We start from the raw sequence: 21,471 nt of genomic DNA, 5'->3' as shown, positions 1-21,471 counted from the left end.
TATACCATCTCAAAACACAATATAAATAAACTATTCTTCATACGACCCTGTAGAATATTCATTTTCAGAGTATTATACTAGTTTATAATTATTATCTGATATTGTTTTAAATGCCAATGTCTCTACTTCTCTCACTTTTTGACATATTTCAGTTTAATGTACCCGTGCGTGTTATTTGGTTTCGTCCGCTCTCTCGGTACACGCTCCCACGTGTTACAGCTCCACATGACGCACATGGGAAATACGGAGAGTTTTCTCTTCTAATTTATGTAATTGTTATTAGGAAAATGCTGTTTTCAAAAGAAACGCCATGGAGGCGATTAGAGGGCATGTCCTTTGGCTTGTTCTCCGTCGATGAAATAAGGTAATAATACACTTGCACAACTCACACCCAACAAAGTTAAAGAACTAGCCGGAGCTCATTTGACTATTACTGTCTGTAAAGAGACATAAAGAGACACAAATAATCGTCAATACCTATTAAAAGCATACAGTTTATTTAACACATGCTGAACTTTGTGGCAACATATGCTGTCACGCTAAGTTGTCACGGTGTTTGCCACAAAATGTCTGTTTTAAATAATCCTTTACGTTTGAGTGAAACCCAAGCATAATTCCTTTATATATAGACCTTCTGACAACTAACCCGTGCTATCTGTCTCACAGGAAACTGAGTATGAAAAATATCACTAATTCCCAGCTGTTGGATAGTATGGGCAATGCCGCTGTAAACGGACTGTATGACCTGGCGCTGGGTCCAGCTGATAACAAGGAGATCTGCTCCACCTGCATGCAAGACTTCAGCAGCTGTCCTGGACACTTTGGTCACGTAGATCTGCCCCTTCCCGTCTACAACCCTGTGTTTTTTGATGTAAGTGTCATTGTGCCGATGCATGACCTCCGTTGCAAACACTTTTTCACACAGGGCCATGTGGGTTTGGATTTCGTTTTCTCATCATAAAAAAACCCTTCATTTAAAAGCTGCATGTTGTGTTTACTTGTGTTATCTTTGATTTAATATTTAAATTTGTTTGATGATCTGAAACATTAAAGTGTGACAAATATGCAAAAAAATCAGGAAGGGGGCCAACACTTTTTCACACCACTGTGTGTATATATATATATATATATATATATGTGTGTGTGTGTAACCCCTAAAGTCAATGTCTTTACAGAAATTATATTTGCTCATCCGGGGTTCATGCTTGGCATGCCATACGTTGAAGTGTCCGAGAACGGCTGTTCATTTACTGCTGGGCCAGCTGAAGCTCCTGGAAGTGGGTGCGATGAATGAGGTGTATGAGCTTGAGCACGTTCTCAATCAGGTCAGAAAATACTGAAGAGCTTGTCATTGAGGTCAACGCAAGTTATCTTGTAGAGAGAAGCTGCAGCATCTTTCACTGGACTGAAGTGCTTGTGTATATTGCATTTTTTTCGTCCTCTCTAAGTTTATGGAGGTCAATGCTAAGCCGTCTGGAATAGAAATCCAAGAAGCTCTGGAGGCGTTTATCACACCCATCCTAAAAGCCAATGAAGACGAGCAGCACACTGCCCCTGTGAGTCTGAAACGCATCCATCTCTCTATTTTTGTCTTTTACATATATTTTGCTGTAGTCATATTATTGCCTCTGCACTTTCTAGTTGCATTTTATAAATTTGCTTTGATTTCAGATCAAACATATCTGTGAGAAAAAGTCCAGTCTCATTAACAGTTTCTGGAGAGTGTACATGGGCCCAAGGAAATGTCCGAATTGCAGGTGAGCTCAACTTCTTCCACCTTCTCTAATTGTTAAGTGAATCATACATGCGTTCTGACATGAGAATGTGTATGTGTGTGCGTTTCAGAACCGGTAGAGTGACTGTGCGCAGAGAACACAACTGCAAACTCATCATCACACACGGATCATCCACAGCAAGCACAGAAAAGGAAGGTAAGTTTACATTTCATGCTTGTGCACTATTTTTATAATCAGCCATCAAAACATTAGGCTTCCTATGGAGAAGTATGGAGAAGTATGGAATTTGAAAACAGTGTGGGGGGAAAAAATTCTAAAATATAAAATCAAAAAATTCAAGAATCCAAGTAAAAATAAGGATCCAAGCAAAGGGTTTTTGGAGCTGGAAGACAGTGCAGCCAAAGGTTTAGTGATTGTTTGACATGACTGAATGAAATCAATGCGAGTGTGTTAATTTTTCAGAACTGTTTGTCTTTACCACTTTAGTTCTTGTGAACTTCACCAAATGAATGAGCACATCACTCAAACAAGCAATAGATAACGGGAGAGCATGATCATTTAAATAAGACTGTACTTTGCTGTTTGGTGATCATGAAACATCAAAAAAACATTACTGTATCAATGTATCAATTATAAAGTGTTTTAGGTTTCTTCTCATCACTTAAGGGCATGTTATCACTTCAAGAACATCAGTGTATGTGATAAACTGAATATAACACAGAAAATAATGTAAATTAATGCTATAATGTTGAATTCTTTATGGGCGAGGACTTGAATAGAATGATAATGCCTGATAATAAAGGATTTCAGCAGCAAATTTATAGTAGAGCAAACTCTTATTATACTGGATAGCATATTTTGCCATTATTTTATCTAACTAAATGCAGCCAGTCATTGACAATATTTTAAAAACTTCTAAATAATTTAAAAATATTTAAAATGTATGTAGTCTATGAAAGTAAGATTCCGTATTAAATGTAATGCTGTATTTTAGCAGTTTAAATGCAAATTATGGTTTGTGAGTATCTATAGTATTTTGCTTTTTTTTTTTGTTGCTTTTTTACTTAAATAATTGCCTTTTAAAGGATGATACAGTTATGTAGACAGCAGTTTACATGCAACACAACACTCATAAAACACACATTTATAATAAGTCATTTAAAAACATGATTGCAGCAGGTACAAAGGAATTCTTGAATCTTGTATCCATATCTTGCTTCCAGATGATTCGCTGATTACCAAACGTGGATTCTTGACTCCAAGTTTGGCACGGGAACACGTCATCAAAATCTGGGAGAAAGAAGGTAAGATGGGTTGAGTTTAATTCACGTTTTCTTTCTAGGTTTCGTAATGCAAAAAAAAGGTTTTTTGAATGTTTCGTTTTGAATTGTCTAGGTTTCTTCCTGAAGTGCCTGTTCCCAGGGTTTGACATGAACAACTCAGAGAAAGGCTTCAGTCCTGAAGTTTTCTTTTTGGAGTTGCTTGTGGTTCCTCCATGCAGGTAAGTTTATCACTGTATGTGGCATGTGCAATGTCCTGCACACAACAACCTGTTAGATCATTATGTAATTTCTTGTTTTTACAGAGAGATTTTTGACTGAATGATTTGTGTTTGTGTGTGTGGTGTTTTGTAGGTTCAGGCCTGTTAACCGTTTGGGAGACCAGATGTTCACCAACGGACAGACTGTGAACCTGCAGGCCGTGTTAAAGGATGGTTTCATGATTCAGAAACTGCTCGCACTGATCGCTGCAGAGAAGACCAACGCTATTGAAGACACACAGACAGAGATGGAGCAGGTGGGGAGAATTTATGTTAACAATAAACTTAATACACTAATACATAATTGTTTTTGTTTGTCACTGTAAATCAGAGGGATTTAGTGTGTTGCATGAATCTTTCTTCATGTATCTGGTAGTTTCCATTAAGCATATAAGGCTAGAAAACTAATTTCAACATGAGGGTCAAGTGCTTTACCTTCAAATGTTGTTCATGAGGAGCTCCAACTGAATATTATATGAGCTGTTTTAAATAGAATAGTATTTTTATAGAATGGTTGCACCCTATTAATTTGGCACATAGATGTTAATTAAATGTATAACTAATTAAAATGTAAACAGGATTGCAAAATTACCCCAAATTAATCTGCTACTGAGTGGGGGCTAAGTAGTTTGGGACTAAATGTTTGTTTGTAAAAAAAAAATTAAATGAAAACAATTTCCGTAAATGAATGTAAGAGAGAATTTTTCTGTCAATAAGTTTGGTACCAAGGTTGAATGACACATACAGTCAACACAAACCAATTTATAAAAACTAAGACAATTTGACTTTGTTTCAACAAGTTGTAGACAGGTGCAAAAGATGTTACTCCCTAAAGTATACATGTTATTGAATGCTTTTATGTTTAACTGGGGAACTCCATAAAATCATGTGAATTTAAGGAAGTACATTGTTGATCACTTTAAATAATCATAAATAATTTTCTGTAAATTGAGGAAGTATTGAGTTCTGTTGATTTAATTTCAGCAGTTGTATGTGTATATTAGTTAAATCAGTATTTGCCTTTGAAAATCCCATGATGGAAAAGAATCCAACTATTTGCACCTCTTTTATGAGAAGTGCCATGTGTATTCATGATCTGTCCTTTCTTCAGTCCAGTGAATTCACAGAGATCAGTCAGATAGATCAGACCTTCTTAATGGGCATCCAAGGACTGACTCTCACGGACAAGCTCTATAACATGTGGATCCAACTGCAGAGTCACGTCAACATCGTGTTTGACAGCGACATGGACAAACTGATGACTGGGAAGTACCCAGGCGTCCGTCAGGTCAGTGTGTGACAAATCTCAAGACCACAACCGATCATGCACTAAAAAAGGTGGGAAATAATGTTTTGAATTGGTTGTCTCTTTTGAATGTGTTTCTCAGCTCTTGGAGAAGAAAGACGGTTTGTTCCGGAAGCACATGATGGGAAAGCGTGTGGATTATGCTGCACGCTCCGTCATTTGTCCTGATATGTACATCGGAACCAATGAGATTGGAATACCAATGGTAAGACATTGGATTTTACCTTTTAATAGGGTTTTTGTATGATACGTAAGGGATAATGTATGGTCAACTGGTTTTTATCGCAAAATAAACCCACATTGGGTGATTGGGCTGATTGTTTTTTTAATTCTGCTTACTGATTTTTTCATTATTTTGCTTATTGAACAACTATTTGTCAAGTAAAGAAATGCATGGACATGACATTCACCGTATATTTCATACTAAAGTCCAGGAGCTGTAGTAACTGTCTCTGTACTTGCTTTGATACAATCTGTATTGTTAAAAGTGCTATATAAATAAAGGTGACTTGACTTGACTTTGATATGGAAAGAAAGCGAGTTCAGAGTCATACGAGAGGCATGAAAATAGCATTCATTTGTTGTCATTGTTAGCAGTGAAATATCCAGTTTAGCAGCCATTGTACAAAAGTGTTTAATAGTGATTATTTGGGGTTTTGAAAGTCATTTGATATGGTTCATTCAGGTTTTTGCTACCAAGTTGACGTACCCTCAGCCAGTGACACCCTGGAACGTGAAGGAACTCAGGCAGGCAGTGCTGAATGGACCCAACGTCCACCCTGGAGCCTCCATGGTCATTAATGAAGATGGGTCCCGAACCATCCTCAGCAGCATCAACCTGACCCAGAGAGAAGCCGTGGCCAAACAGCTCCTGACCCCCAGTACCGGCCAGCACAAGATACCCATGAAGATCGTGAGTCAATTCTCTCGACAAAGACGCACTGCTGTTTGAATAGATTTTGAATATTATATCTGGTGCATGAGTCACACTGTAAAATAACTGGTAAACGCACACTGTGAAACATGACCATATTAGATGTATGCATTAGTGTTTGTGACATTCAATCAAAATTCAATTAGAATAAACACCCTATAGTCTGTTAAAATGAATAACACGTTTTCAATAAAATGAAAACCCAGTCGACAAAATAAATTGTTTCACTGCAAGTGGTGCCAAAGCTGCAAATAAAGCAGCATTTAAGTGTTTTTACACTGCAATTAAAATTGCATAAATCATTCTATGAGATTGGTTTTGAAAAAAATAATATTTTGAATATTGAAATATGGAATGATATTTAATGAAATCAAAACCATCCTGTCAGTAGGTGGCAGTGAGCCATTGAGTTAATTATTCACCCAGTTGTTCAAACTGATTAATTCAGGAAAAAAGCAGTAGATTGCTGTATGATTGATTTGTTCAAAAATGGAATGAGACGATGTGTGTTGCTTAGAGATGCACAAGAGTACTGCTGTGGCTTTGTTTGGAGCTATTTTTGTTAGTGAAAAACACTATGTACAATATTGTGTCTAAAATGTCACTCAAAATATCACTTGTGTGATATTGATTATCTATAGCGAAAGGTTTTTATTGTCTAGAAAGACAAAAAGTCAAACATAAGTATTTATCTTCTCATATCTTGGAATTTTTGGAGTCAACCTAACTGCATTCTAGTAGGCTACACCATGCAGTGAACTCCTGCACTGTCAGTTCGTCTTTGTGTTTGCAAAGTGAGTGACAAGCTCGGTAATATCAGCTTCCACATCGTTAAAACAACTGCATAGCCAATATATTGGACGCTGTGAAAATATTAATATAGTAGTTTTAAATTAAGCTTACTGTACATTCAAAGTCAGCATTAATATTTGTTGATCCAGTCCTTTGACATTTGATTCTCTTTCTTAGGTAAATCGGCACATCAAGAACGGGGATGTGCTGCTGTTAAACCGTCAGCCCACTCTCCACAGACCGTCAATTCAGGCCCACTGTGCTCGCATCCTGCCCGGAGAGAAAGTGCTCAGATTACATTATGCCAACTGTAAGGCCTACAACGCTGACTTTGACGGTGACGAGATGAACGCTCACTTCCCTCAGAGTGAGCTGGGCAGAGCTGAGGCCTACACGCTAGTGAGCACAGACCAGCAGTACTTGGTGCCTAAAGTGAGTCTTCATCTAGAAAATTGAAACCGCTTCAAACGTGAATTGTCTGCCATTTTGGAAAACATTTCACTGGTCTCTGCACCTTTTGTAGGATGGGAAGCCATTGGCCGGCCTGATTCAGGACCACATGGTGTCTGGCACCAGAATGACCGCCCGTGGCTGTTTTTTCACACGGGATCAGTACACTGCGCTTGTCTACAGAGGCCTGACTGACAAGATGGGCAGAGTGAAGCTCCTGCCTCCTGCGCTCTTTAAGCCCGTGCCTCTCTGGACAGGAAAGCAGGTAATCTTCATGCATGTTGATTTGTATTGTCATACGTGTCAGACATCAGAGATGCTTCAACCTGCAATGTATCCTAAATACATTCTTACAGATACCTTCCAAAAACAAATGTGGACTTGCATAAATACCAAGTTTTTGCTGTATTTTCAAGGTGGTGTCGACCCTTTTGCTGAATGTCATCCCAGAAAACAACATCCCTTTAAACTTGATGGGAAAAGCAAAGATTCCCAGTAAAGCCTGGGTGAAGGAACCGCCCAGAGCTGTTCCAGGATACAGGCCGGAAACTATGTGTGAATCTCAGGTAATTCAGGAATATTCTCTATAACAGTGCCTGCGTTTCTGGATGTCAATAATTTAAATCCCCCTGTCAGAGCTTTACAGCCCAGGCATTTACTTGGGAGTGTTGTGTGTTTTTATAAGAGCACATTGTTTTGCACCATGAAAATTCTCATTCTTAATTTTGATTATTGTAATGCAATGATCTTTTATTTCAGTCAGCAGTTCAGATAATACAAATTTTAAGTGGTAAATGCTTACAGTTCCAGTAATTACATGTTTGTTTGTTTTTGTCTTGGAGTAATGTCATGAAAATAGTTATGACATAGCATCTTATTTGGTCAAATAAGGCCACATAAAGCTGTAATGTACTGTGTTTTTCAGGTGGTCATCCGTCAGGGAGAGCTCTTGATGGGAGTTCTGGATAAAGCTCACTATGGCAGCTCAGCGTACGGTTTGGTCCACTGCTGCTACGAGCTCTACGGAGGAGAGACCAGCGGCAAACTGCTCAGCTGCCTGGCACGACTCTTCACTGCCTACCTGCAGCTTTACCGCGGTTTCACCTTGGGTAAGATCACATGTCAATACCAGCCTATCTTGTTGAACAGACAAGGTAGAATGGTATTTTGAATCGAACTATGTATTTTATCTGACAGGTGTGGAAGACATTCTAGTAAAAGATGGAGCCAACAAACAGAGAAGGAAAATTATCCAGAAGTCAGTCAAGTGTGGCTCTAAGGTAAATCCCTGAGATTGACCACCTCATTCCTGTTACATAGTACCATTTGAACTGTGTAGCTTTCTGGAAAAGAATACACTTGTGCTGTCATTTATGGATATATTATACCAAACTTTCAGAAATATGCTCTGGTCAAGCTTTAATTGATGAATTATCTGTAAAATGTATTAATCATAACATGATTATTTACACGCTACAAAATTTAAAGGAGATGGACTCATTGAGAGAAATGACTTGGTTTAGTGAAGTAATATTACAAAAGACCTTTTTTTTTTTAACCCTCATAATGAAACAAAAATGGGTCACATAGAGTATTTCTGTTCATTTTTGATTGGGAACAGTAAAAGTACAACTTTAAAAAAATAATTTGATTAGTGCTGTCAAACGATTAAGTGCGATTAATTGCATTCAAAATAAAAGTTTTTGTTTGCATAATATATGTATGTGTACTCTGTATCTTTCTTATGCATATATAAATACACACACACACACACAGTATGTATTTTGAAGATATTTACATGTAAAATATTTAAATGTATACATGCATGTGTGTGTATTTATATAAACATAATAAATTAACTTTTAATTTGGATGTGATAAATCGGCACTAAATTTGACAGCACTAAATTTGATTAAAAAAAAATTTCACTGGAGTAGTAACAAATAAATATATATATATATATATATATATATATATATATATATATATATATATATATATATATATATATATATATATATATATATATACATGCATACATACATACATACATTTGGGTATTTATTTAGAAATTATCCAAAGATTATTTGTGTCAGTTTGATATGGAGTTTTTTTTATTATTAATTTTGAAGCATAATATTTGTCACATTTGTGACAGTCACAGTCTATACTCCCACTCCATCTGTGTAAGAGTGTGTGGGTGGCTGTGGATCTTTTGCCCTCTGGTTGTTTTTTTTGTCCCACCCCTTCATTTCCTCTTGTGTTCATTCAACATTGTGCTTGGTTTGTCTTCAAGCAGAGGTCGTATTCTTTTACTTTCTTGCTTGAAAACAGGCTCTCCAGGCAGCGTTTAACCTGCCCGCAGCTGCTGGAGACACCGAAGCCAGAGAACGCTGGCAAGACGCTCATCTGAACACAGACCAGAGAGATTTCAACATGGTGGACCTGAAGTTTAAAGAGGAGGTCAATCAAGTGAACAACAACATCAACAAGGTGCACATCTAAACAGGACAACTTGAAAATGCTGAGCTTGTGTCTTCATGTCTTTTATATTGTTTCTCACTGTGTGGAGTCAAAATCATTCTTTGTCTCAATGGTTTTCATCACATTCCATGTGATCTGTTGTTATCAGGTTTGCATGCCGCTGGGTCTCCACCGCTCCTTCCCAGAAAACAACCTACAGCTGATGGTGCAGTCAGGAGCCAAGGGTTCAACTGTTAATACTATGCAGGTAATGTTTCCTCCATTGACTGAATTCAGCCGCTGAATATAGCAGCTTTTTTATTACTATTACAGGGTTCCTGCACGCCTTTAAAAAGTCTTAAAATAGAACAAATTTAGGATCATAAGTCTTTAATTGTATAACAAAAGCTTTCACTATTATTGTAAGCGGTCTTAAATTTGGGGAAAGAAAATCAGGAATGTGATAGTCAAACTTATATAAAAATTGAGCGTTGCACAAGTCAAATTGTGGAGCTTTTGCGCATTCTGCATGCTTGTGGTTCAGAGCAGTCCACAATCAGTGATGGCCACTTTTGAAACTGCTTTGTGGAGATCACAAGTTATGTGATTGCAGTTCACGAGGCTTGTTACATCAACGGTTTTGAAATGTTTTGCCACTAGTGTGCGGATATCTGTGTGAACTAATGAATTAGTGTTTGTTATACCTATATACTTGATCTTGGATCAGTTTTATACATTTGACCAGCAGACGACACCATTGTGTGATGTTTTGTTTCACTACTGCACATTTATGCCAAATGATTGTTAATGATCTACTGTTGTTAAATTATAACGATGTTTAGGTCAGGTTAAAGGGATAGTTCACCCAAAAATGAAAATTCGGTCACTAATTACTCACCCTCATGTCGTTCCAAACCCGTAAATCCTCCGTTCATCTTCAGAACACAAGATATTTATGATGAAATCCGAGAGCTCTCTGACTCTGCATAGACAGCAAGGGTACTAACACCATCAAGGCCCAGAAACGTAGCAAGGACATCAGTAAAATGGTCCATGTGACATCAGGGGTTCAACTGTAATCTTACGAAGCTACGATATTACTTTTTGTATGCAAAGAAAACAGAAATAACGACTTTATTCAACAATTCGTCCATTTCCATTTTGGAGAGTATCCGCTGAACATAAACGGCGTATGCTGTTCGGTGTGAACCCCTGATGTCACATGGACTATTTTACCAATGTCCTTGCTACGTTTCTGGACGTTGATTGTGTTAATTACATTACTGTCTATGGAGGGTCAGAGAGCTCTCAGATTTCATCAGAAATATCTTAAATTGTGTTCCGAAGATGAAGGTCTTACAGGTTTGGAACGACATGAGGGTGAGTAATTAATGACAGAATTTTCATTTTTGGGTGAACTATCCCTTTAAGCCAGATGTTAGCATGGCATGTTATTCAGCTGTGATCTTCCTATAAACCAAGTTCCTCTGTATGTGCAGATCTCCTGTTTATTGGGTCAGATTGAGCTGGAGGGCCGCCGACCGCCACTGATGCCTTCTGGGAAGTCCCTGCCCTGCTTTCAGCCCTATGAACCTCAGCCGCGATCCGGAGGATTCGTAACTGGCAGATTCTTGACGGGAATCAAACCTCCTGTACGTTCAGACTGAACTCTTCTTGATTTATTTATTTTTTCTTTCAGAAAGTCTCAGTGTTATTTTTAGGAGTAATATTCATTTAATATAGAAAATTTGATTATATTTAACTGGAGGCTCTCTTTATATTTTAGGAGTTCTTTTTCCATTGTATGGCTGGTCGTGAAGGTCTTGTGGACACTGCTGTCAAAACCAGTCGATCTGGTTATTTGCAGAGGTAGATCTGGTTCTAACTGCAGTCTAAAATCCCTGTGAGATTCTTGTATTTAGGTTCATTGTATAGTGACATAAACTGTGATTGGGTGTTTCAGGTGTGTGATCAAGCATCTAGAAGGTCTGGTGGTCCAGTACGATCTGACTGTGCGAGACAGTGATGGAAGTGTGGTCCAGTTTCTTTATGGAGAGGACGGGTTGGACATCCCCAAGACCCAGTTCCTACAGCCGCAGCAGTTCCCTTTCATCAAAGACAACTATGAGGTAACCTTGCATTAGGGCTGCAAGCTAATGGGTAAATTGATAACAAATATTTTGCTCAAAAATTATAATTGTGACTACTGGTCACGGTTGTTGTCATTTTTATTAGGAAATTTCTCTTTGCATTTCAGCAGAATGATTGCACTTTCACAAATTAAGAGAATGTCAACTCATAGACGGGGTTTATTGTGACTGAATTGTTATGAATGCATGAAAATGCAAATCTGAAATGACAGAAAGATCATTAAAATAACCAACAGACTATTGCAGACCGTTATTAATAATTAATTGAGAGAAGATCATGATTAAAATAAGATTACATAGACATGTCTGTTCAAAATTGCGCTGATGGAAGAGGACATTTAACATTTTATTAATGCACTATTTTCTAGGTTATCAGAAAGTCAAAGTGTTTGGATGAAGTTCTGGGTAAACTGGAAACAGGGGCGGCAGCATTTAGTCACTTTAAGGCCATCAAGAAATGGAAAGCCAAACATGAGCGTGTTTCTCCCCGAGACGGTGCCTTCCTGCTCTACTCGCAGAAGAAACAGAGCAATCTGAAGTCTCAAGTAGAAAACCAGACACTGGCCAATGGGAGAGAGCCGGCCACTCTACAGGTACTGAAGCATTTGTAGATGCGTTTCAGTTTGCAAATGCCTTACAATGGCATCCTGTGAAGTACTTTGTTAGAAAGATGATTCAATTCCCCAAACCTTGTCAAGTTAACACAGAGTATGCCTTGCACTTGTGCCTACGTTACATGACAAGGAGATTTTGTGTGTTTAGCTCTTGGAGAACTGGAGAGCTCTGGACGAGTCTCGCCGTATGAAGTATTTAAAGAAGACATCTCATTGTCCAGACCCGTGTCTGGCTGTTTACCGGCCGGACATCTGCTTCGGTTCAGTGTCTGAGACATTTGACTCCATTGTTGAGTCCTACCTGGATCAGTTCGATGTCAAGCAGGAATTTCAGACCTCGTCTGAAATCATTGACACAGATAGGTAAGACCTCTATGTTGACTATTAAACATTAAACATTAGTATATCTGGATTAAAGGGACATTTCTAGACTTCTAGATTTTGAATTTGGAAAATTGATGTCGGAGTAAAATGGTTCTCCACTGTCCACAATAATATTTAATGCAGACTAATAGGTTTCCTATGGTACATATGCTAAAATAACAGGGTTTTTTGTTTTGTTTTGTTTTACATAAACTGGGAGTGTTTTTAAGTAACCAGAATAATTTAAATTAAAATAGGTTTCAGAATTCCAGAACTTTAAGAGCTGAATGTTCTTCAGGGATCCTACTATTTTGAACAAATGAATTTTACGTGATTTTTTTCATCCATTCGTGATTTACTGTGAAATGTATTTTTGACTTGAAATTGACTTTGATTTCTACCTGATAAATTTTTTCAGAGCTTGCTGTAACTAAAAAAATATTCTTTAAAAAATGTCCCTGGTGTTTTAAGATTTGATTAATTTACATAACATTTACAGGTCTAGAAATAATTTTTAAAATTAGGGTACCTCAGATAATAAGCTTGTGGAAAGCTTGGTTCTTCTTAGAAAAAAAAGGGGGTTGATGAGGGGGGTGAATTAAAATGAGAAATACCTTGATTTTTATTTGTTTTAGCTTATTTTAATGCTTATTTTGGCTTGTTTTTAATCATTTAAATTAATCTCGAGTCCCCGTTGGAATTTTTCCCCTGGTTGAGAAGCACTGCAGTAAAGAAGTGCTTTGCTCTGACAGATTGAAGCATCTCCTGCAGCTGAAGTGGCAGCGCTCTCTGTGTGACCCCGGAGAGGCCGTGGGGCTGCTGGCAGCTCAGAGCATTGGTGAACCGTCCACACAAATGACCCTCAACACCTTCCACTTTGCCGGCAGAGGAGAGATGAATGTCACCCTGGGTATACCAAGGTCAGATTTCATTTAGTAGTCAATAGTTGTTTAGCACTCTCCTTCATTTAAAACATTAAATGTTAATGTAAACTACATTGATACAGTTGCATGCAGACTTCAAAAATGGTTTTTGTGTTGTGATTCACCTAAAAAAAAAAAAATCTTCCATAGATTAAGAGAAATACTCATGGTTGCGAGCTCTAAGATCAAAACCCCTATGATGAGCATTCCTGTTCTGATGAGCAAGAAAGCCTTGAAACGTGTTAAGATGCTGCGGAAGAAGATAACGCGTGTGTGTTTGTCAGAGGTGAGCACAACTTGTTTCAGTGTTTACATGTGTCAGTGTGCTGTTATTCGGTAATCTTTTTCCTCTCCAATATAGATCTCAAATCTTATTCATGGTCATGTGTTTAAATATGGCAACTTAAAGGACTAGTTCAACTAAAGATGAAAATAGACATTATTTACTCAACCTCAGGCTGATTTTTTGAAACAAGAATATTTTAATGAAACGTGTAAGGTTTTTTGGTCTCTCCATTCCAAGTCCATGAAACCAAAACCCAAAATGGTATATAAAGACATCATATAAGTAATCCATAAGAACTGAGACTGTGTGGTTCTCACACAGCAAGTAAGCATATGTGAATAAAATCTTAAATTAAATCTGTTAATAATATAAAGCAAATACTTTTTTTAGCAATTTGTTTTTAGATGTTTGTGTAGCTTTTCTCATTCACTTTCCTCATTGAATTATGGATAAACTAAAACATCTCAAATAAAAAAAACTAGTGCTGTCAAACGATTAATCAAATCCAAAATAAAAGTTTTTGTTTACATAATATATATGTGTGTACTGTGCATATTTATTATGCATATATAAATACAAACACATGCATGTATATATTTAAGAAAAATGTTTTTATATTAAATAGTTATATAACATAAAATATATAAATGTTTATACATGTGAATATTTTAAAAATATATACTGTATGTGTGTGTATTTATATATACATAATAGATATACACAGTATACATATATTATGTAAACAAAAACTTTTATTTTGGATGCGATTAATCGTTTGACAGCACTAAACAAAACATCTTTTTGATTTACAGTAAAAAGAAAGTCAAACAGGTTCAGAAAGTAATGATGAAGGTCTGTGAGGTCAACTATTATTATAAATGTATAAACTTCCATGTGCTCTTGATCTTTCTGAATAAAGGTGCTTCACAAAGTGGATGTGATAGAAAATTTCCGCTTGGTAGAGAAACGGAGCCAGAAGTCACGAGTTTTCAAACTCTCTTTCCACTTCCTGCCCCCAGAGCGATACCAGCAAGACAAGCTACTCACCCCTAATGAGATTCTTCATTTCGTGGAGCAGAAGTACGCTTAAAACCATTCAGCCGCTCTTCAGTCTCAGCTGTTTCACCGCAAAGGATTTCCCCAATATCTCATAGCCTTGTTTGTACATTACAGATTCTTTCGCATGCTGCTGGAGGCCATTAAGAAGCTGAGTGCTAAACTGGCGGCTGTCAATGTGGTGGATACACGCAAAGCCACGACAAATGACAATGATCGAGATGCCGGTGGCGTCGCGGACAAAGAGGTAGACAGTCACAACAAGCCACAGGTGTGCTGTTGCCATGCCATAAACGTGTAACGACTGCAATACGCTTGACTTCTCCACAGGATGATGGTGATGAGGAAGCAGAAAACAAAAGGATTGTGGATGATGAGGCGAATGAAGGTGATGCTGATGCCACAGATTCCAAGAGAAAAGAAAAACAAGAAGAGGAGGTATCAGTCTCTATCTCTAAATATATTCATGGTTTTTGCTGTCCAGAATTCCTTTGAGTGGGCATGTGCTTCTGCGTCTTAATCGTGACCTTTTCTGAACAAGCCAATTTGCTGTTTCATTTCAGTAAATGCTCTGCTTGTTCTAGGTAGCAGCATTGTATTTAGTGGCCTATGAAATCCTTTTTTAAATTTTTTATAAGCTTTTCACATTTTTGAGAACAATCCCCCAACCCCCATGCCAGCAAATCAAAGTGGAGAGAAAAAAAAACAATTGAATGAAAAATTCACAACTGTAATGACATTGTAATCAATGTACTGATGTACATATGCATACACCCACATATAATATACATATACACCTCCATAAACATACATTGATCATACTCGTGTACCTATACAAAAGCATATACCGCCGTCTCTACATATACACATACTGTCATTTTGAAATCCATTTTTCCCAAATTTAGTTTTATATTTTCCCAAATTCCCATTCCACTTTAATGGTTTAGTTAAATTTGAATAAAAACACGATTTGATCAGTTGAATTCAAATCTTTAACAGTTATAGTGCCCTCTGAAGTGTATTTATTCAGAAATTCTGTGTTGGATTTTGTCAATTTTTTCTGTATTCTGTTTTCTATGATTTAATACAAATGTATTATCAAAAACGGTGGTAATCAAAAATATGCATAATACTTTAAACATTTAATTTATGTTTTAAAGTGGATTCAAATACAATTTGAACAATTCCTTTCAGGCTTGCACAACAGAGGTTCATAATTTAAACATGAATGAAAAATTTTGTTATAGTCATTAAATATAATGTTGTAACATTATCAAGTTAAGACCTTTTTTTGTGTGTTTATATATGAGGATAATTTTTACGTAAAATGCTGGTCAAGTGATGAAAATGAAGTTAATGTGTTCATGTCCTCATATAGTGAGACAGTAGACGCAGAGCATATGTATATATGTAGCAGACGAAACTGCACTGCTCATTCACAAAAAAACATGCACAACATGTAGACTTCATATTTAAATAGTCTTTTTGCGGTTTAATATTCATAGAGAGTAGTCCATATCATGATTTGATTGTTGTACAAGCTTTTAATTTATTCATCCAAAATTTGGCCAAATTCCATAATATTTATACAGCAGATTCTACTTTCATGACTGTGTTCTGCAATTCCATCTGCGTGACGAAAGTAAAATCCTGTGTCTGTGATATGACCCTTCAGGTGGACTACGAGAGTGAGGAGGGAGAGGAGGCCATTGATGAGGAGCTGGAGGATGTAGCTGAGGACAGACAGGAAGAGGAAGATACTCAGGAGAACTCTGAGGAAGGGTCTGGTGAAAGCCAACCAGCAGACCAGACCCAGAGACTTAACAGATCTGAAGAGCTGCAGGGAGATTCACAGGACTCCATGAGGATCAGCTCTGTGCTTCGGTTGAGCTCCGCCATTGAGGACTACAAATATGATAAAAATGGGCTATGGTGTGAGGTGTGTACAAATCAGTTGATCTTAAATCATTTAAACATTTTGTGATCTTGAGGGATGCAATGAAACCATTTTTACACTTTGATGCAATACTCTAAAAAATTATTGTATACCAATTTCTGTGTTATCATACCTATACTAAAAATGATGGAAACTAATAGAAACTAATATATCGGTCAGATGCCTTAATCTGCCAGTATTTAACTAGTAACTATACTCAGTTTAATATGGTGAAATAAGCTTCATAATTTCATCACAATTCCAAGGTTTGGTGTCAGTAAGATTTTTTCCAAGACAAAGGCACATTTAATCAAATTAAAAACTGCATCACTGGTTTCCACAAAAATATGAAGCGGCACAGCTGTTTACAGCATTGATGATAATAAGATGTGCACAAAATCAACATAATAGAATGATTCCTGAAGGATTATGTAATATTGTAATGACTGAAAATTTAGTCATCAGAGGAATAAAGTACATTTTTAAATGTATACAAAAGTATGGTGGCCGAGAGAGCTCAATGTGCTGCAAATGAAAAAACACCTGCAAATTTAAGGGGTCATATGACGTTGCTAAAAAGAACATTATTTGGTGTAATGCAATGTGTTTATGCGGTTTAAAGTTCAAAAAACGCATTATTTTCCACATGCTCTACATTATTGTTGCTCCTCTATGCACCGCCTTTCTGAAACGCGATTTTTACAAAGCTCATCGTTCTGAGAAGCGAGGCGTGCTCTGATTGGCCAGCTATCCAGTGCGTTGTGATTGGCCGAATACCTCAAGTGTGAGACGGAAATGTTACGCTCCTTACCGTATAGTGAGGCCGTGTCCCGGCGCGACGACACAAAAACAATAAAACCCATTATAAACGAGGCATTTGTTGCATCCAGTGGAGACATAATTACTGATTATAATGACTTTTATTTTTTTTATGCTTTGCATCGCGTTGCATAAACATTTGTGATCGGTGAAACGATCACAAATGATTTATAAAAACAAGCACTACTCTACACTGCTCAATACTCCCAGTGGCAAATTCTTTAAATATGAAAACATACTTACAGGCTGAGAGTCAGAAACGCCAGACTGTCCTTGCAAAGTTGGAATCGCCCCACTTTATAGAAACAGTCTTTGTGCAAACCAGCATTGTAGGCTACTCTTCCAGGTTCAGGAAATAGTCCTCCGTAAAATGCGCTGCACACACTCTAATATTTGGTTTGAACTGTTCTGGAACAGTGCTGTATTCTAGTTGTGTCCTCTTTTGGAAGCCCAAACAAAGTACTTTCGCTTTCACAACGAAACACAGCGTCTCCAGGACATGGCACCAGCAGCAGTAACAATACTACAGCGAGAATGATAGTTCCTCCTTTCATTGCATATACATTTGGGCAGCGTTTTGAAAATCTCCACACACCGTGACATAGACGTGTGAGGGCGTGTTTCAGGCCCGGCGTTCTGAAGCCCGTCCTGCAGTGATCCACGCAAACACGACTATTGCGACCAGGAGCTGGGTTACAAAAAAACTACCCAAACACTAAAATATGTTTAAATAAATGTTGAAATAAAATAACCATTATTTTTTAGAGTAGCCTACAATCTGCACACTATAAAAGCAACTGGTGCAAGCTGGTAATCACTTAAGTTGGTCGAGGTCCACCAATTGCGCAAATGCTCTGTTACCTCTCCCTCCTCTGATCATTTGATCAGTCACCCCACTTTGTTCCAGGACCTCGTAACGTACAAATTAAGCACTGCCTCCAAGAAGCCGAAACGTGTTGATTTTAACCATTTGATGCAGACGGTCACCGGTGTATTTATAACAGTCACAAATTCAAACGTGTTTTTTTGCTTTGTCTGGCGCTGAGCCAGAAATGGATGCGCTCAGTGCTTTTAGCCTTATATCACAACGATTCACTGTTTTCAACCACATACAATTTGGTTTCAGACATGATGTTTGTAGGTTTGCTAAATGTGGTGTGTAAGGAAAGCGACAATAATAATCAATTCAATTAAAATCTGACAGCTTTTTTTTTAAAATATAAAATAGCCCCCCCCCCCCGAATCATACAAGCCCCCCCCAGGTGGAGTGTCCTGGCGCCGGGACTGGCGTGTTTGAATGAGCCGTTTTAGGAGGGCATGGTCGAGTCTTAACTTTTATAAAATATCTTTGGTTTTGAGACTTTAATCTTTGCAACTGCAGGGATGTTATCTACGCACAAACATCTTGTAACTCTCCAAAGAGAAAGGAAAACTTGAAATCGCATCAGATGACCCCATTAAAGAAAACATTCATCAATTTGACAACACAGGAGCTGCACATGCTCACAACACAAACAGAAACGCACTGCAAATATAAATTTAACAAATAATCTTTAATTTTGTTGTGGTCTTGAAGTCCACATTTCTGTATTTGTTTGTGTTGTGAGTATTTGCAGCACATGTGCTGTCAAATTGATGGCGATGTTTTCTTAATTTGCTGGTGCCTTTCTATTTGCATGTGTTTTCTGAAGTTGCAGCAATGAGCTCTCTCAGCCACTGTACAAATGACCACCAAAAAAAAAGAGAATAAAAATAAATATATGTATGTATGCCCCAAACTTTTGAATTGCAGTGGATATATATTTATATATGTATGTTATATGTAATACAAAGAAAAACAGCAATTTTACAACAAATGGTATTGGTGCTTTCCTATTCATAATCCGTTGCCACTTTGATTTGACAGCTAACCCTGGTCCTACCCCTCACTAAAGTGCACTTTGACCTCACATCAGTGGTGGTGAAGCAGGCTCAGAACGCTGTCATCATGGAGACCAAGGGTATCACACGCTGCTTATTAAATGAAGTCACCACAAAGGAGGGCAAAAAAGAGATGGTGCTCAACACAGAGGGCATCAACATGCATGAGATGTTCAAGCATGCTGATGTGAGTCTAATACAGTCCAACATTGTGTTCTGTCTTCGACTTTAATTATACATGTATACATTGCAACTAGTGGAGAACTGGCCCCCCGACTGAGGCTGGTTTCTCCCAAGGTTTTCCTCTCCATTCTGTCACAGAGGGAGTTTAGGTTCCTTGCCGCTGTCGCCTCTGGCTTGCTCAGTTGGGGACACTTGATTTCTAGCGATTATCATCAATTTGATTTCACAGATACTATTTAAACTAAACTGAGCTAGACAATGACATCACTGAATTCAATAATGAAATGCCTTTAACTGAAAATTGAGTGTTTAATCTTATTATTATACATTACTGACACTCTATCCTCCAATGTGATACTGTTAACAATCTGTATTGTTAAAAGCACTATATAAATAAAGGTGACTTGACTTAGCAGTCCAAATATGGCATGTGATACAATCTGTTTTGTTGTACTAGATCCTGGACTTGAACCGGTTATACTCCAACCAGGTTCATGCTATGGCCAGCACGTATGGTATTGAGGTGGCCCTCAGAGTCATTGAGAAGGAGATTAAAGATGTGTTTGCTGTCTATGGTAATTAAGCAAAACAGGATTGTTTGACACTCATAGCTGTGTGTGTTTCATTGGAGATCTGACTGGTTCCTCTGTTCACAGGTATTGAGGTGGACCCACGCCATCTCTCTCTAGTGGCTGACTACATGTGTTTTGAGGGGGTGTACAAGCCTCTCAACAGATTTGGCATTCAGTCCAACAGCTCCCCGCTGCAACAGATGACCTTTGAGACCAGTTACAAGTTCTTAAAGCAAGCAACGATGCTGGGTATAATACAATAGTCTTTCCTAATTTAATAATGCATGTTGTTGATAATGATTAGTAGTATAGTTAAGTAGTTGTTCAGTAATATAATATGCACGCATGTCTCAATTCTTTCTTTTTTTTTAGGTTCTTGTGACAAACTCAATTCGCCCTCAGCTTGCTTGGTTGCAGGAAAAGTTGTGAAAGGAGGAACCGGCCTCTTCGATCTGAAACAGCCGTTATAGTAATGGACTAGGATTGGAGAATTAGTTTGCTCACTGCTATGGATCCCAGAATTACAAACAGCAATATGTCTGGTCCATAACATCAATAAATATTTTTTTCCTTTTGACTTCTTGTAATTTTATGATTGTCATTATTATTGTTGTTTTTGTTATTATAATGCAAAATAAAAGGTCTGGTTAAGGATAGTAAGGATCCATTTCCAAAAGCACAAAAATAAAAATGACATTTGAGAAGTTTCAAAGTTGTAATTACTTTATACAGCACATTCACAGTTGAAAGAAAATATTAAATACAATTAGTTAAAATTGCATGGTTTTATTCACATTTGGTTTAAAACTAGATTAACCCACAGCCTGTAATTACAGTTTGTAATTATATAGATGTAATAGGCAGCTACTGTTACACATATGTAACAGACCGAGTCTGTAACACAGCTACTAGTACACTTAAGTACAATCTTGATGCACTTTATTTTAAGTAGCTTATGCCTGTGTAATATTCTGTAATTTTAATGTAATTATAAAGGTATTACATGCATTTAAGCTGAGTACTGGTGGGTTAAATCAAACTAAGGTGCAGCTAGATAAGGTGTACAGTACAGATACACATGAAGTACACTTAAGTACAATATTGATACACTTTAAGTAGCTTATGTGTGTCTACTTACATTTATAATTACTTTGTATAAAGTCTGCAACACATATGTAACAATCTTTTGGTTACACAAGTAGCTTCTGTTACATACGTGTAACAGTAGCTGCTTATTACATCTACATAAGTACAGGCTGTTCCATAACTTAGTTACATTGTAAGTACATTTAGTTAAATGTAAGTATAACGGCTACTACTAAGTACTTAACTAGGTAATTACTCTGTATTATGGACACCTTAAAATAAAGTGTTACCGTGTTTCTGTAGTCTTTGGCGGTACACAGGTGACAAAAGTATGTAGTATTT

The 21,471-nt window shown here is 37.4% G+C and overlaps 1 protein-coding gene across 1 annotated transcript; it reads left to right on the top strand.

Moving 5' to 3' along the window:
• Positions 1 to 196: 196 nt before the first annotated feature.
• LOC306853097 (DNA-directed RNA polymerase I subunit RPA1-like) lies at positions 197 to 20,752 on the top strand. Its single transcript, XM_079390283.1, has 34 exons — positions 197 to 364; positions 667 to 871; positions 1,176 to 1,325; positions 1,449 to 1,556; positions 1,672 to 1,757; positions 1,846 to 1,931; positions 2,960 to 3,040; positions 3,132 to 3,237; positions 3,371 to 3,533; positions 4,388 to 4,564; positions 4,665 to 4,787; positions 5,268 to 5,495; positions 6,486 to 6,740; positions 6,832 to 7,023; positions 7,175 to 7,324; positions 7,684 to 7,867; positions 7,956 to 8,038; positions 9,093 to 9,251; positions 9,391 to 9,489; positions 10,721 to 10,873; positions 11,008 to 11,090; positions 11,185 to 11,350; positions 11,740 to 11,964; positions 12,134 to 12,348; positions 13,101 to 13,268; positions 13,422 to 13,557; positions 14,477 to 14,637; positions 14,731 to 14,860; positions 14,944 to 15,051; positions 16,289 to 16,552; positions 19,275 to 19,475; positions 19,929 to 20,046; positions 20,128 to 20,292; positions 20,416 to 20,752. The coding sequence occupies exons 1-34, from the start codon at positions 288 to 290 to the stop codon at positions 20,511 to 20,513; spliced, it is 5,103 nt and encodes a 1,700-aa protein (XP_079246409.1). The 5' UTR covers positions 197 to 287; the 3' UTR covers positions 20,514 to 20,752.
• Positions 20,753 to 21,471: the final 719 nt, after the last annotated feature.

Source organism: Barbus barbus (genome assembly GCF_936440315.1).
Source record: "Barbus barbus genome assembly, chromosome: 33".
Lineage (NCBI taxonomy): Eukaryota > Metazoa > Chordata > Actinopteri > Cypriniformes > Cyprinidae > Barbus > Barbus barbus.
This window is presented reverse-complemented; position numbering and strand designations above follow the sequence as displayed.